Source organism: Ranitomeya imitator, chromosome 3 (genome assembly GCF_032444005.1).
Source record: "Ranitomeya imitator isolate aRanImi1 chromosome 3, aRanImi1.pri, whole genome shotgun sequence".
Taxonomy (NCBI): domain Eukaryota; kingdom Metazoa; phylum Chordata; class Amphibia; order Anura; family Dendrobatidae; genus Ranitomeya; species Ranitomeya imitator.
In genome coordinates, this window is record NC_091284.1 from 533233654 (window position 1) to 533250117 (window position 16464).

The 16464-nt window shown below is 40.9% G+C and overlaps 1 protein-coding gene across 1 annotated transcript in view; it reads right to left on the bottom strand.

Moving 5' to 3' along the window:
* Positions 1-16464, bottom strand: part of VWA3B (von Willebrand factor A domain containing 3B) — a 430059-nt gene that overhangs the window by 118628 nt on the left and 294967 nt on the right. Inside the window, exons 23-24 of the mRNA XM_069757817.1 lie at positions 1729-1849; positions 132-256 (exon numbers count right to left, since the gene is read on the bottom strand). Of these exons, the coding sequence (XP_069613918.1) occupies positions 132-256; positions 1729-1849 (246 nt within the window). The remainder of the gene's footprint in view (positions 1-131; positions 257-1728; positions 1850-16464) is intronic.

Genomic DNA, 16464 nt, shown 5'->3' on the forward strand with positions numbered 1-16464 from the left:
GAATATACAGAGAGTAACACAAAGGGTACCACTATTGTCCTTCGTTCTTGGAAATATTAATTAATTAATGGAAATTATGTTAAGTATTTGATGAATTAACAGAAGAATAGAAAATAATACAACATAAAAACCTTTAGAGTTGGCCAGGGCATGGCTCCTCCAGTTTGGATTATGAATCTGATAGGGACAACTTCATTTTCTCCTAGCCAGAAATCCACAAGGGCTCTCCTGGAATTAATACTTTTGAGCACAGTGCCTATGTTGAAAAACAAGTTCATTAGAATTAAAAAAAAAAAATCTTTTATCTAATAATATGAATTCAAATTATGAAAAACCTAAATTGCAATTAAAATAATAAGCTGGAAAAATGACCTAAAGCTGCAAACTTTATTTGACTCTGTTGCCGACAATAGAGAATCCATGTGAGAGTTGTAAATATTTCTAGGACTTCTGAGAAATCTTCTAGCCACTATGGATCCTAAACTCTGATTTTACTTTATTTAACCCTACTGTGGAACCATGAAAAAAAAATCACTGCTTTGGTACCATGGGCTCAAAATCGTCATATTTCATTAAAATGAACATGTTGGCTGTTCAGAATAATCAAGTTTTATTCTGTCATCATTTCAGAACACAGTTATGAAATCAAACGTAACTTTGAAGTGATTTATTTGTCATCATCAAACACTAACTGAAATTTATACCAAAATGCTTTACTAATATCTAAAAGTAATAAATAAAATGCACAATAACTGCAAAACCTGTGAATAAACAGAAAATATTCAAAAAAAAATGTCAGACAATAAAGGTACTATGGGCTCAGTAGAGTCCCAAACACAGAAAATTGAAAATAACTTTGAAATAAAATTGAAAAACAAATTCAAAATATCATCAACATAAGCAGAAATATGTTACTTGAAAATACATAGAAGGTCAATGTCTGAGATTGACCAGTTTTAGAAATATTTCAATTTATTCAGCGCTGGGGTCTATATGACCCCATGGTTCCACAGCAAGGTTAATCACACTTGTAAAAACGTGTAGTCCTGCATGTTATAAAAGGATATGATAATAGTAATAATAATAATGGATTGTAAATTGCAGCATGAAATCAAAGATAACCTGTGATTCAAGTATTTTCACATTTATAAAGCCGGTCCAAGGTTGACATCTCAAACTAACCTAATACCTGTGGCATCATTTGAAAACAGTGGCCCATGGTGCTGTACGTTTTGTTATAGCGATGAGAATGCTTTGTGTAATAGACAGTTACTTTGGTACAGTGTTTCTGGGGTTTAAAGTGAGAAAAGGACATAAAAACTAATTGATAACATAACAGATAAATATCTATTGGTGATGAGCGAATATACTCGTTACTCGAGATTTCCCGAGCACGCTCGAGTGACCTCCGAGTATTTCTTAGTGCTCGGCGATTTAGTTGTCATCGCCTCAGCTGAATGATTTACATCTGTTAGCCAGCATAAGTACATGTGGGGGTTGTCTGGTTGCTAGGGAATCCCCACATGTAATCAAGCTGGCTAACAGATGTAAATCATTCAGCTGAGGTGAGGAAAACTAATTCTCCGAGCACTAAAAAATACTCGGAGGTCAGCCGAGCGTGCTCGGGAAATCTCGAGTAACGAGTATATTCGCTCATCACTAATATCTATCAATCTATCTACCAATATGAAGTCTTGTCTATGTAAATGATATAGCATGATTGACTACCTGCATAGTAAAATCCATCAATCTCAGACCTTGCAATGACTTTTTGACCTCTTAGTGGGTCTAAAAATTTCCTTTTTGACTTTTCCTTTGTCTTTTGTGTTTCATTCTGCTCATGGTTAGTCTGTAATGGAAATACATTTCAATGATGAACATGCTTTTTCAGTTTTTCAGATTTCAGCTTCTAACAGAATCATCAGAACTCAGACAATGTGGGGTAATGCATTGTTTTACTTGGGACATACAGCAACCAACATCAACCTCATCATCAACAACATGGAGGACAGGAAAGAACTGAAACAAACACGCCTGAGAAGTCATACAGTACCTTCTAGAGAGGAACTACTTGCACATAAACAACTATTTCAGTTATCACAGCGCTATTTCTCCTGTCCCTCTAAGATAAGCTGCAGCTGTTGATATTACTCAAACTAATTGCCAGTTCTGTGTCTGGACCACAGTCCTATGAACGCTTGCTCATTAGGCGTTGCCTCACTTTTGCTGCGGATGGCGCTGGGGGACAAAGGTGCAGTCTTGTTTAACCCCTTTGAGACGGAGCCTTTCTTCATTTTTGCGTTTGTTTTTCGCTCCCCTTTTTCCCAGAGCCATAACTTTTTTTTTTTTTTTTGGGGGGGGGTCAATATGGCCATCTGAGGGCTAGTTATTTGCAGGACAAGTTGTACATTTGAACGACACCGTTGGTTTTACCATATCCTGTACTCAACAACGGTAAACAAATTCCAAGTGTGGTGAGGTTGCAAAAAAAGTGCAACTTTTGGGGGATTTTTTTTTACCATATTCGCCAAATGCTAAAATTGACCTTCCATTATGATTCTCAAGGTCATTACAAGTTCATAGACACCAAACATGTCTAGGTTCTTTTTTATTTAAGTGGTGAAAAAAAAAACATCCAAAGTTTGTTAAAAAAATTAATAAATTGCGCCATTTTCCGATACCTGTAGCGTCTCCATTTTTCGTGATCTCGGGTTGGGTGAGGGCTTATTTTTTGCATGCCGAGCTGATGTTTTTAAAAAACCAACAGAGTAAGAGGCATATGATATCACAGGGATCACTCAAAGATACATAAAATAGTTAATCTTTATTGACATACACATTATGATACAAAAAACATTAAAACCAAGAAAAACATACAAATGCCTGTTATAGGGCTACAAGTCAGTGGAAATACTCCTTAGACAAGGTATGCTCTTCAATAGAGATCTAATCTGTTAAATATATACAATTTGGTGTATTAGAATGGTAGAGAACAATGACAACCAACAACTTAAGCCCCCTAAATAAATGCAGATGTCAACATGCAGAAACAGTTGTGTATTCTGCTGTCCAATGTGCCCTCTAGGGGATTTAGAATAAACCGAAGCCCACCATTTTAATACACCTAATGGTATATATTTAACAGATTAGATCTCTTTTGAAGAGCATACAGTGTGTCTAGGGGGTATATCTACTTTGGGCAAAAAGGAGTGTGACATGGCTTGTAGCCCTATCACGAGCATTTGTATGTTTTTCTTGGTTTTAATGTTTTAGTATCATAATGTTGTGTATGTCAATAAAGATTAACTATTTTATGCATCTTTGAGTGATTCCTGTGATATCATATATGCCTCTTTCTCTGTTATTCTTTAAATTTTGTCTTGGCATAGCACAGGAGATCCTCTCGTGTTGTGGTGGTGCCCTCCTCTTTCTACCAGAGCTTACGTTTTTAATGATACCATTTTAGTTTAGATACGATCTTTTGATCTCCTGTTATTGCATTTTAATGCAATATAGCGGCGACCAAAAAAATGTAATTCTGTCGCTTTGAATTTTTTTCTTGTTATGCCGTTTAGCGATCGGGTTAATTCTTTTGTTATATTGATAGACCAAGTGATTCTGAATGCGGTGATACCAAATATGTGTATGTTTGATTTTTTTAATTATTTTATTTTGAATGGGGTGAAAGGGGGATGATTTAAACTTTAATTTTTTTTAAATTTTTTCCTTAATTTTAAAAACATTTTTTTTTTACTTTTGGCATGCTTCAATAGTCTTCAGATCACCTGTATGTAGCAGAATATCTCACTTGCTATGAGTGCCGACCACCGGGCGTAGTATATACGTGTGTCATCTCCTCCTGTATATAGTATAAACCTGTGTGTCATCTCCTCCTGTATGTAGTATATACCTGTGTGTCATCTGCTCCTGTATATAGCATATACCTGTGTGTCATCTCCTCCTGTATATAGTATATACCTGTAAGTCATCTCCTCCTGTATATAGTAAATATATGTGTGTCATCTCCTCCTGTATATAGTATATACATGTGTCATCTCCCCTGTATATAGTATATACCTGTGTGTCATCTCCTCCTGTATATAGTATATACGTGTGTCCTCTCCTCCTTTATATAGTATATACCTGTGTGTCATCTCCCTTGTATATAGTATGTACCTGTATGTCATCTCCTGTATATAGTATAAACCTGTGTGTCATCTCCTCCTGTATATAGTATATACCTGTGTGTCATCTCCCCTGTATATAGTATATACCTGTGTGTCATCGCCCCTGTATATAGTATATACCTGTGTGTCATCTTCCCTGTATATAGTATGTACCTGTATGTCATCTCCCCTGTATATAGTATATACCAGTGTGTCATCTCTTCCTGTATATAGTATAAACCTGTATCATCTCCCCTGTATATAGTATATACTGTATGTGTGTGTCATCTCCTCCTGTATATAGTATATACCTGAGTGTCATCTCCCCTGTATATAGTATATACCTGTGTGTCATCTCCTCCTGTATATAGTATATATCTGTGTGTCATCTCCTCCTGTATTAGACCTCATTCACAAGTTATTTGCTAAGTATTTTTACCTCAGAATTTGTAAGCTAAATTGGCAGCCTCATAAATCCCCAGCCAACAGGAAGTATATATTAGCTCACACATACACATAAAAGAAAGGTCATGTGATTGACAGCTGCCGTATTTCCTATATGGTATAGTTGTTGCTCTTGTAGTTTGTCTGCTTATTAATCAGATTTTTATTTTTGAAGGATAATACCAGACTTTTGTGTGTTTTAGGGCGAGTTTCATGTGTCAAGTTGTGTGTGTTGAGTTGTGTGTGGCGACATACATGTAGCGACTTTTGTGAGATGAGTTTTGTGTGGTGACATGCGTGTAGCAATTTTTTGTGTGTCGAGTTGCATGTGACAGGTTAGTGTAGCAAGTTGTGTGCAGCAAGTTTTGTGCATAGCGAGTTTTGCGCGTGTCGAATTTTATGTGTGGTGCGTTTTGAGTATGTGCAAGTTTTGTGTGAGGCAACTTTTGCATGTGTTGCAACTTTTGTGCATGTGGCAATTTTTCCACGTGTGCAAGTTTTGCGTGTGGTTAGTTTTCCATGAAGTGAGTTTTGCACGTGTGGCGAGTTTTGCATGAGCCTAGTTTTGCATGTGGCGAGTTTTGCGCGTGGCGAGTTTTGAGCGGCGACTTTTGTGTTTTGACTTTTATGTGGCGAGGTTGGTGTATGTGTGGTGGAATGTGTGCTGAGGGTGATATGTGTTCAAGCATGTGGTAGTGGCATTTTGTGTGTGTGTTCATATCCCCGTGTGTGGTGAGTATCCCTTGTCGGGGCCCCACCTTAGCAACTGTACGGTATATACTCTTTGGCACCATCGCTCTCACTCTTTAAGTCCCCCTTGTTCACATCTGGCATCTGTCAATTTGCCTCCAACACTTTTCACTTTTTCCCCATTAAAACGTGTTTCTCAGCGTGATGGTGTCTCCGCAGCTTCTTTACATGCATCTGCATATTTCCCATAAGGGATGGGGGCAGTGTTCTGGAATCACTGCGTTGAGAAACACGTGATGGTGTCTCCGCGGTGTTGGATGTTTTGGTCTCCCCGAGGCCAATCATCTGTGCCTTTATAGCCTTTTTACTAGGCACTGCTCCTAATAGCCAGATTCCTACTCCACACTGATGAGGGGCAAAAACCCCGAAACAGCTGTCTGTGGATGGATACCATGCTTGGCATAGGTGGCTTTCCTTCATAGGATGCTGCCCTTCCCGTGGTTGTTCCTTCCCGGGGAAAGGCCTGGCTATTCACTGCTTGCGTCGAGAAACACGTGATGGTGTCTCCGCAGCTTCTTTACATGCATCTGCATATTTCCCATAAGGGATGGGGGCAGTGTTCTGGAATCACTGCGTTGAGAAACACGTGATGGTGTCTCCGCAGTGTTGGATGTTTTGGTCTCCCCGAGGCCAATCATCTGTGCCTTTATAGCCTTTTTACTAGGCACTGCTCCTAATAGCCAGATTCCTACTCCACACTGATGAGGGGCAAAAACCCCGAAACAGCTGTCTGTGGATGGATACCATGCTTGGCATAGGTGGCTTTCCTTCATAGGATGCTGCCCTTCCCGTGGTTGTTCCTTCCCGGGGAAAGGCCTGGCTATTCACTGCTTGCGTCGATAAACACGTGATGGTGTCTCCGCAGCTTCTTTACAAGGATATGAGACATGGTTTACATACAGTAAACCATTTCATATCCCGTATTTTTTACATATTCCTCACTACTAATGTTAGAAGTGTATGTGTGCAAAATTTGGGGACTCTGTTAAAATAAAGGGTTAAATCGCGGAAAAAACTGGCGTGGGCTCCAGCGCAATTTTCTCTGCCAGAATGGTAAAGCTAGTGACTGAGGGCAGATATTAATAGCCTGGAGAGGGTCCATGGTTATTGGCCCCACTGGCTAAAAACATCTGCCCCCAGCCACCCCAGAAAAAGCACATCTGGAAGATGCACCTATTCTGGCACTTGGCCACTCTCTTCCCACTCCCGTGTAGCGGTGGGATATGGGGTAATAAAGGGTTAATGTCACCTTGCTATTGTAAGGTGACATAAAGCCAGGTTAATAATGGAGAGGCGTCAATAAGACACCTATCCATTATTAATCCAATAGTAGTAAATGGTTAATAAAACATACACACATTAGGAAAAAAGTATTTTATTGAAATAAAGACACAGGGTGTTGTAATAGTTTATTATACTCTCAATCCAATTGAAGTCCCTTGTCACCTGAAACAAAGTTAAAATAAAAAATCAACAATATCCCATACCTTGTCTTGTCCCACGCTGTAAATCCATCTGAAGGGGTTAAATAATTTTACAAGCAGGAGCCTGCTAATGCAGCCGCCCCTGCCTGTAAAAATTGGGGAATAAATGGAATGCAGGGGAACGTAGCTACCTAGACTTGCAGTGTTGCGCCCCCTGCTGGCATAACCTCAGATGAACTCAAGCGTGAGAAAATATTCAGAAAAATTCCCACGCTCGAGTAGTCAGTTACCTTCATATGGATGTATTAAAGCAAGGTATACAAAATCAGATAATAAAAACCAAAACATTTAATAACCATAAAGGTAATAAAACAAAAAGGACCCAACGTCAAATAGCTTCCAGCTTTCAGGACATAACTAATACTAAACATTAACCCCTTCATGACCAGACGTGTTTTTGTGATTTCATTTTTTGCTTCCCTTTTTCCCAGAGCCATAACTTTTTTATCTTTTGGTCAATATGGCCATGTGAGGACTTGTTTTTTTGTGGGACTAGTTATAATTTTGAACTACACCATTGGTTTTAACATATCATGTACTGGAAAATGGGAAAAAAATTCCAAGTGGTGTGAAATTGCAAAAAAAGTGCAATTCCAGGATAGTTTTCGTTTTGCTTGTTTACTATGTTCAGTAAATGCTAAAACTGACCTGCCATTATGATTCTCCATGCCATTCTGAGTTCATAGACACCAAACATGTCTATGTTCTTTTTTATCTATGCGGTGAAAAAAAATTCCAAAGTTTGCTAATAAAAAAAATTGCGCCATTTTACGATATCCATAGAGTCTCCAATTTTTGTGATCTCGAGTTAGGTGTGGGCTTATTTTTTGTGTGCAGAGCTGATGTTTTAAAGATACCATATTGGTGCAGATACAGTCTTTTGATTGCCTGTTATTGCATTTCTGGCGTAATTCTGGAGTTTTGACTTTTATTCTCGTTACGCCGAGCAGCGATAGGGTTAATTCTTTTTTTATATTGATAGATTGGGTGATTCTGAAAGCGTCAATACCAAATATGTGTATGTTTGATTTTTTTTTATTGTTTTATTTTGAATAGGGCAAAAGGGGATGATTTGAACGTTTATATTTTTTTATTTTTCTAATATTTTTAAAAACATTTTCTTTTACTTTTGGCATGCTTCAATAGTCTCCATGGGAGACTAGAAGCTGCCATAACCCGATTACCTCTACTACATACAGGCGATGATCAGATCGCCTGTATGTAGCAGAATTGCTAACTTGCTATTAGAGCCGACCATCAGGCGGCACTCATAGCAATCCAGCAGTGACAACCATAGAGGTCTACTGGAGACCTCTGGTTGTCATGCCAACCCATCAGTGACCCGCGGTCATTTGACACGGGCAACGATGGGTGGGATTTCCGGAGCACTCACTGAAGCATCTGTTAAATGCCACTGTCAGAGTTTAACACCGGCAATTAACGGGTCAACAGCCATTATTCATTGAGGCTGTTTTGGCAGCAGCTCATTCATCAGTGGTTCTCAGCGTGGACAGTTGCATCTTGGCACTGTCCAGATTGAAACCTGTTTATCTCCTACACATGGATTACAGCGTTGGACAAAACAACAGACAGGTAAGGGATATGGTTGTGTTTTATTTTAATTCTCTTTCAGGAGACAATGGCATCGGTAGAATAGAAGAGGTCTTAAATATGGCTTAATTAAGATTTATTAAAGGAGTCTGTGTCATTCTTTTAATTAAAGGACTTTATTCTTGGTGTGTTTGTCTTTATACAATATGACTACAGGGGTAGTAATGGGGGGTGTCTTCTTGACGCCTCTCCATTACTAACCTCTGGGCTTGATGTCACCTGACAATATAAAGGTGACATCAACCGCCCCAATTATCACCCCACTTGCCACCACTAAAGGGCAAGTGTAAAGAGCGAGGCTAAGTGCCAGAATTGGCATATCTAGATGCGCCTTTTCTGGGGCCGCTGAGAGCTGATGTTTTTAGCCTGGGGGGGCAGTATCCATGGCCCCTTCCAAAGCTATTAATATCATCCTGCAGCAGTCTGCATAGCCTCTGCTGGTTATTAATTATATGGGGACTCTACGTCATTTTTTTTAGGGTCCCGTATTTTAATATCCAATAAAAGCTAAGTATACAGCTGTGAGCTGATATTAATAGCCTGCGAAGCTCCATGGGTATTACACCCTTCCCAGGCTATAAACATTGGCCCCCAGTCATCGGCTTTCCCTCTGCTGGTTACAAAAATTACGTGGGAGACCACACCACTTTTGTCAGAAAAATAATCTTTTAATAATTAAATACTTGTACAGTAAGCTGCACACACACTGTACTAACGTATATGTCACTAACATCTATATATCTACCTATTCTATATGTATTTACTCTGTGTAATCCATCTAATCTATCCTGTCGGCTCCTGCTGCAATTTCACTGTACACGGTTGCTGAATTGGCGGCTTTTCTTCTATCTATGTAATATACTGGATATACACACACACATATATATATATATATATATATATATATATATATATATATATATAAGAAAAAAAGAAAAGCAGCACCAAATAATATGAGAAAGGATTTGATATCCGAAACGTTGCCACGCCGCTCAGGCAATAAAGTCCACATTCTTTATTATTTGGTGCTGCTTTTCTTTTTTTCTTATATTGTTTGAGGCCATTTGGCCATTGGATTGCTGGCTGGAAGAGCTTTGCACCGCGACTGAAGGTATTCTCTGGATGCTGTTCCAATTTTTTCACTATATACATATGTATATATATATATATATATATATATATATATATATATATATATATATATCAAACAAAAAAGAAGGCAGCACTCCAATAGGTTGTAAGGGTGAAAAAGCTGTGAAGTTTATTTCAGACCCACATCTCGCGACGTTTCGGCTCGCACTGAGCCTTTCTCAAGCTTGAGCCGAAACGTCGCGAGATGTGGGTCTGAAATAAACTTCACAGCTTTTTCACCCTTACAACCTATTGGAGTGCTGCCTTCTTTTTTGTTTGACATATTACTTGGATGGACATGAGGATGGTCTTGTCTGGGAGGCTTGGCACCCACCGGTGAGCAGTGTGCTGCACTCATTTTTTCTTATCTATCTATATATATATATATATATATATATATATATATATATATATATATAATGTTTGTGTGTCATTGACATCCATATATCTATGTATTCTATGTGTATATATCTATTCTATTTATTCTATTCTAACCTGACATTTTGCTGTACGCGGCAGATGAATTGCCAGCCTTTCTTCTATCTATGCAATATGTACACATATATATGTGTCTGTGTCACTGACACCTATATATATTTGTATTCTATATGTACATATCTATTCTATCTATTCTAGTCTAACCTGTCAGTGTGATTTTACTGTAAGCGGCACATGAATTGCCAGCTTTTCAAAGGATCTAGAGGTATCGTTCTTCAGGAAGTAGTTTTTTTTTCTCAACTTTTTTTTCACTCAACTTTATAAGCATGCACAAAGAGACACAAGTTAGCCCCAAAAACACATAAAAAACCGCAAACAAAAATGCACCAAAACATGCGTTTTTGCCGCAGCTTCTTTCCTGCCAAGAAACCAGGTTTTGCTGCACAAAAAACACAGCAAAAACGCCCAGTGTGAACATACCCCAATTGTAAGATACTTAGATGCTACTGGAGTCATATTCACTCAGAAGAAACACAATGACAGAGAGAAAATCAAGGTTGACAGAACATATTATCATATCAGATCAGAGATTATTATTACGTGTTCGGGTGCAATGTGCCTGAGAGGCCATTTCTAAGAAAACCCTCTTATTTGTAAGAAAATGCTACTTATTTCCATGAAATATTCAGATTCACATACTTTTCATTATTAATTCATAAAACAAGCAAAATAAACAATTGTGTTGAAAACCCCCCAGAAAGTAGGAAGAGTCTGAGATGCCACGGAGGTAACACCTGCTCTCCACAAGGGCGGCGGTAAAACTGAGTGGGGAAGGGGGTTCAAGAACCACCTAAAGATAGGAAGGTACTGGGTGGGGTGGGACCCCCTGCCGCCTTGGAGAGGAAGGGGAAACAAACATGTGTGAGCTGTGCCTGTCAGGCCTAGTGCGGCTAATGACCTTCTAATGAGTAATGTCATTGTAAGGCCGGGATCACACACAGCGAGATATGGCTGAGTATCGCAGGTTAAAACCAAGCTCTGGCACCGGCAATCCAGAGCGGAGCGTGCAGCCGCACAGCAATACATGGAGCCGCACGCTCCGCTCCGGAGTGCCGGTGACAGCGCTTGGTTTTAACCTGCGAGACTCAGCCGTATCTCGCTGTAGTGTGACTTCGGCCTAACACATAGAACAGTCTAAATAGCCATCTTTAACCCCTTTCTGAGATATGACGTACTATCCCGTTGAGGTGGGGTGGGCCTGTATGACCACCGACGGGATAAGACATCATATGCGATCGGCAGCGCTCACGGGGGGAGCGCAGCCGATCGCGGCCGGGTTTCAGCTGTCTCTCGCAGCTGACATCCAGCACTATGTGCCAGGAGCGGTCATGGACCGTTCCCGGCACATCAACCCCCGGCACACCGCGATCAAACATGATCGCGGTGTGCAGGTGGTGCAGGGAAGCATCGCGCAGGGAGGGAGCTCCCTGCGGGCTTCCCTGAGCCCCCCGCAGCAACGAGATGTGATCGCGTTGCTGCGAGGGTCTCCCTAAGTCCCTCCCTGTAGCAGGCTCGGATCCAAAATGGCCGCGGTCCTGCAGGGAGGGAGGTGGCTTCACAGAGCCTGCTCAGAGCAGGCACTGTGAAACCTGCAGCACTGTAAGTCAGATCGGTGATCTGACAGAGTGCTATGCAAACTGTCAGATCATCGATCTGTGATGTCCCCCCCGGGACAAAGTAAAAAAGTTTAAAAAAAAATTCTACATGTGTAATAAATAAAAAAAATCCTAAATAATGAAAAAAAAATATTCCCATAAATACATTTCTTTATCTAAATAAAAAAAACAATAAAAGTACACATATTTAGTATCGCTGCGTCTGTAACAACCCGACCTATAAAACTGGCCCACTAGTTAACCCCTTCAGTAAACACCGTAAGAAAAAAATCATACCGCCGAACAAAAAGTGGAATAACACGCGATCAAAAAAACGGATATAAATAACCATGGTACCGCTGAAAACATCATCTTGTCCCACAAAAAACGAGCCGCTATACAGCATCATCAGCAAAAAAGTCGTAGTTACTCACCGATAACGGTGTTTCTCAGAGCCCATGACAGCACTACGGAGAGAGGGGATCCGCCCTTCAGGGACAGGAAACCTACAGATAAAAGGGCGGTACCTCTCCCTCGCATCAGTTGATTTACAGAGCATCGGAGGACCTCCAGGTTAGTTTACAACAGAGAAAAAATCATATTACAACATTTCTTAATAGAGGAACCCCGTGCCTATACTTATACTATATACACTATATAAATTATATGTAATTAAAGGTGCTCACCGCACACGTGATGGGAGGGAATAAGCGAGTGCTGTCATGGGCTCCGAGAAACACCGTTATCGGTGAGTAACTACGACTTTCTCGGTCTCACATGACAGCACTACGGAGAGAATTGCAGAGACTAAGCTTAGGGAGGGACCACCGCCTCGAGAACCCTTCGTCCGAAGGTTAAGTCAGACACAGAGGCTAGATTTAATCTATAGTGTCTAAAAAAGGTTAATGGTGATGACCAGGTGGCCGCTTTACAGATTTGCTCTATCGATACCTCTGAACTCTCAGCCCATGAGGTAGCTACTGCTCTTGTGGAATGCGCTCTTATACCATCTGGGATCTCATTCCCCGAGGATGAATATGCCAAGACTATCGCCTCCTTTATCCACCTCACCAAAGTACCCTTGGATGCCCGAAAACCTTTTCTGGGACCCTGAAAACAGACAAACAGAGAGCCTTCCTTCCTATACTCTCTGGTGGAATCCAAGTATTGGATTAGGCATCTTCTGACGTCTAGATTATGGAAGTTCTGCTCTTTCTCATTTTTTGGGTTTGGACAAAAAGACGGCAAGATACTTCTTGTGACCTATGGAATTTTGATGCCACTTTTGGCAAATAGGCCAGGTCAGGTCTAAGAGTGACTCTATCATCTAATATTTTAGTGAAAGGTGGATTGGAGGATAAGGCTTGAATGTCACTTATTCTGCGTGCAGATGTTAACGCTACCAAGAGAATAGTTTTAAGTGATAATGTTTTAATGGGAATCGTCTCTATGGGTTCGAATGGAGGACCCGTTAACGCCGAGAGGACTAAATTTAAGTCCCATGAGGGCACTTTTTGAGAAACTAAGGGCTTTGACCTTGTTACTGCCTTAATAAATCTGATTATCCATGGGTTGGCCGCAATATTATGATTATAGAGTGCTCCTAGAGCTGCTATTTGTACCTTAAGAGTACTAACCGACAACCCTTGTTCCAGACCTTTTTGTAGGAACTCAAGTATTTTAGGAATTGAGGGCCCATCTTGGACTTTTACTTTGGAGACGGACAGAAATTTTTTCCATGTTTTCCCATATATTCTAGTAGTGATGGGTTTTCTACTTTTTAACAACGTGGTGACTAAGTTGTCTGAAAAACCTCTTTCTTTTAATAGTCCCCGTTCAAAAGCCAGGCTGTCAAATGTAAGTTCGATTCCTGTGGGTGGAAGATCGGCCCTTGATGTAGAAGGTCTGGTATATTCGGTAGGACCCATGGGTCCAAGACTGATAGCATCCTCAGCCAGGAGAACCACGTCCTTTTTGGCCAGAACGGGGCTATGAGGATCATTTTCGTTTTGTCCTCTCTGACTTTCCAAATGACTGCCAGGATCAGAATAGTTGGAGGAAAAGCATAAGTCAATTTTTGAATCCATGGAATCATAAAGGCATCTAGAGCCTGTGGATTCCCTCCCGGGTTCAGTGAGCAGAATTTGTTCACCTTTTTGTTTTTGGAATTGGCGAATAAATCTATTGTCGGTGTTCCCCACATTTCTGTGATCTGATCGTAGATGGATTGGTTTAGGGACCACTTGCCTTGTTTTAACTGAGATCGACTCAGATAATCTGCTCTCTCGTTGTTTGAACCCTGAATGTGTAGCGCAGAGAGGGATAGTAGATTTTCTTCCGCTAGGTTGAAAATTTTGGCGGAAGAACTCATGAGTGCCTGAGACCTTGTTCCTCCCTGGTGGTTTATATACGCTACAGTCACTTTGTTGTCCGAAAAAATTCGGACATGATGTCCTTGAATATAGGTCAGAAAAGAAAGAAGAGCCTGAAGCACTGCCCAAAGTTCTTTTTGGTTTGAGGATGCTGATAGTTCCTGAACTGACAAGGTTCCCTGAGCCACTCTGTCCCCCATGTGAGCCCCCCACCCTCTGGGACTCGCATCGGTTGTTATTACCCGGGATATTTTTGTCACCCAAGGAACTCCCCTTGATAAGTTTTTGCTTTCCCCCCACCAACGGAGGGAATGAATAACTGAAGAATTTAGAGTAATTCGACTTTCCAAGTTGTTCTTTAGTACTGACTGCCATACTAGTATGTGCCACTGAAGCTCCCTTGTGTGGAATTGTGCGAAGGGTATCGCTGGTAGGCACGAGGACAGAGAGCCTAGTAGCGACATTCTCTCCTTAGAGTCATGGAAGAATGGTGAAATGTTCGTGCTATCATGGCTAATATGTTGTCTTTTTTGGGGTTTGGAAGTCGACATTCTTGGACTCGGGAGTCTAATGTCAGACCTAGGAACTCCTGTACCCGACAGGGTTCCAACTTTGATTTTTTTAAGTTTATGAGCCACCCCAAGTTCGTCAACATAGTCATTACTCGGTCTCTCTGTTCTCTGCAACTTTGAGCCGAGTTGCTTACAATGAGAAAGTCGTCTAGGTAAGGGACTATTAATATGTTTTGTTCCCTTATGTGGGCCATCATTTCCGCTATTATCTTCGTGAATATTCGAGGAGCTATAGAGATCCCGAATGGTAGAGCTCTGTACTGGAAAAACCTTAATTGCCCTTTTATGGGAACTGCCAATCTTAGGAATTTTTGAGATTGATTGTGGATGGGCACATGTTAATATGCGTCGGTTAGGTCTATCACGACCATGTAGCAATTCGGAAACAGGATTTTTATAGTGGACTTTATTGTTTCCATTTTGAATTTGTGATTTCTTACGTATTTGTTTAGGTTTTTTAGATTTATAATGGTCCGAAAGGACCCGTCGGGTTTTGGTACTAAAAAAAGAGGGGAGAAAAAACCTTCTCCTATTTCCTGAGGGGAGATTTCTTGAATCACAGATTTTTGCAGTAGGGAAATCATTTCTTTCTCTAAAGCTGCTTGTTCTGCTGCTGAGGATCTTATTTTCGTTTCTATGTAATTCCGGGGAGGAAAAGAAACAAAATCTATTTTTAGACCATACTGTATGATGTTTAGAATCCAGATGTTGTTGGATATTTTCTTCCAGGCGGGAAGGAATGATGTGAGTCTTCCCCCCACCGTAGGCAAAATGTCATTTGGAGGGTTTTTTGTCACGAGAGGTATTGCCAAAGAGGTAACCTCTATCCCTTCTCCTGCCTTCTTCCCATTTATTCTGCTCCCTGGGGGGTCTGCGGCAGAAAAATCTCCAATTCCGAAAGGACTGCCTGAATGGGGCTGGACCTAAATTAGGAAACCCCTTCTTTTTGTCTCCCGCTTTTTGGAGGATGTCATCCAGGGTTTCTCCAAACAGAAAATTTCCTTCACATGGAATAGAACATAGCTTTAGCTTTGTCTGGAGGCCAGCTCTTGAGCCATAAGGTTCTTCTGGCTGCGTTGGAGAGAGCAGCGGCCTTAGATGTTAAACGTACGGAGTCTGCTGAGGAGTCCGCCAGGAATGCTGCTGCTGCTCTAATTGCAGGGATAGAATCCAGTAATTTATTTCTGGGTAGCCCGTCTCTAATTTGATTTTCTAATTGGTCAACCCACACCATCAGAGATCTGGAGGTGCAGGTCGCCGCAACAGCAGGCCTCAAGCTACCCCCAGCCGATTCCCATGCCCCTTTAAGAAATGTGTCTGCTTTCTTATCTAAAGGGTCTCTGAGGGTACCCATGTCCTCGAACGGGAGCGCAAATTTTTTCGAGACCTTTGCCACCGCTACATCCAATTTTGGTGCCTTATCCCAGGAAGTGGATGCGTCATCTTCGAAGGGATACTTTCTTTTAAGCGAGGGCACCGAAGAGTTTCTCCTATCTGGTTTCTCCCATTCTTTTTTAATTAGAGATTGGACATTGGGATTTAGAGGAAAGGTTTTCCGCTTTTTTTGTCCCAAACCACCAAACATTACATCTTGGGCCGTTTTGTCAGGTTTAGGCTCCTCAACCCCCATAGTAGCCCTAACGGCTCTCACTAAGGTATCCACTTCCTCGAGTGGAAAACAATGTCGGCCCGAATCTTCCTCGGAGGAGGATAGGGAGGAGTTAGAATCGTCCGAATCTGCGTCTTCAGATGAGGATCGGACAGAGTGGGAATGTACTGCTTCCTTTATTTTATCTTTCCCTTTTTTGGAGGAAGATACAGCATTCTGAACCTCGGATCTA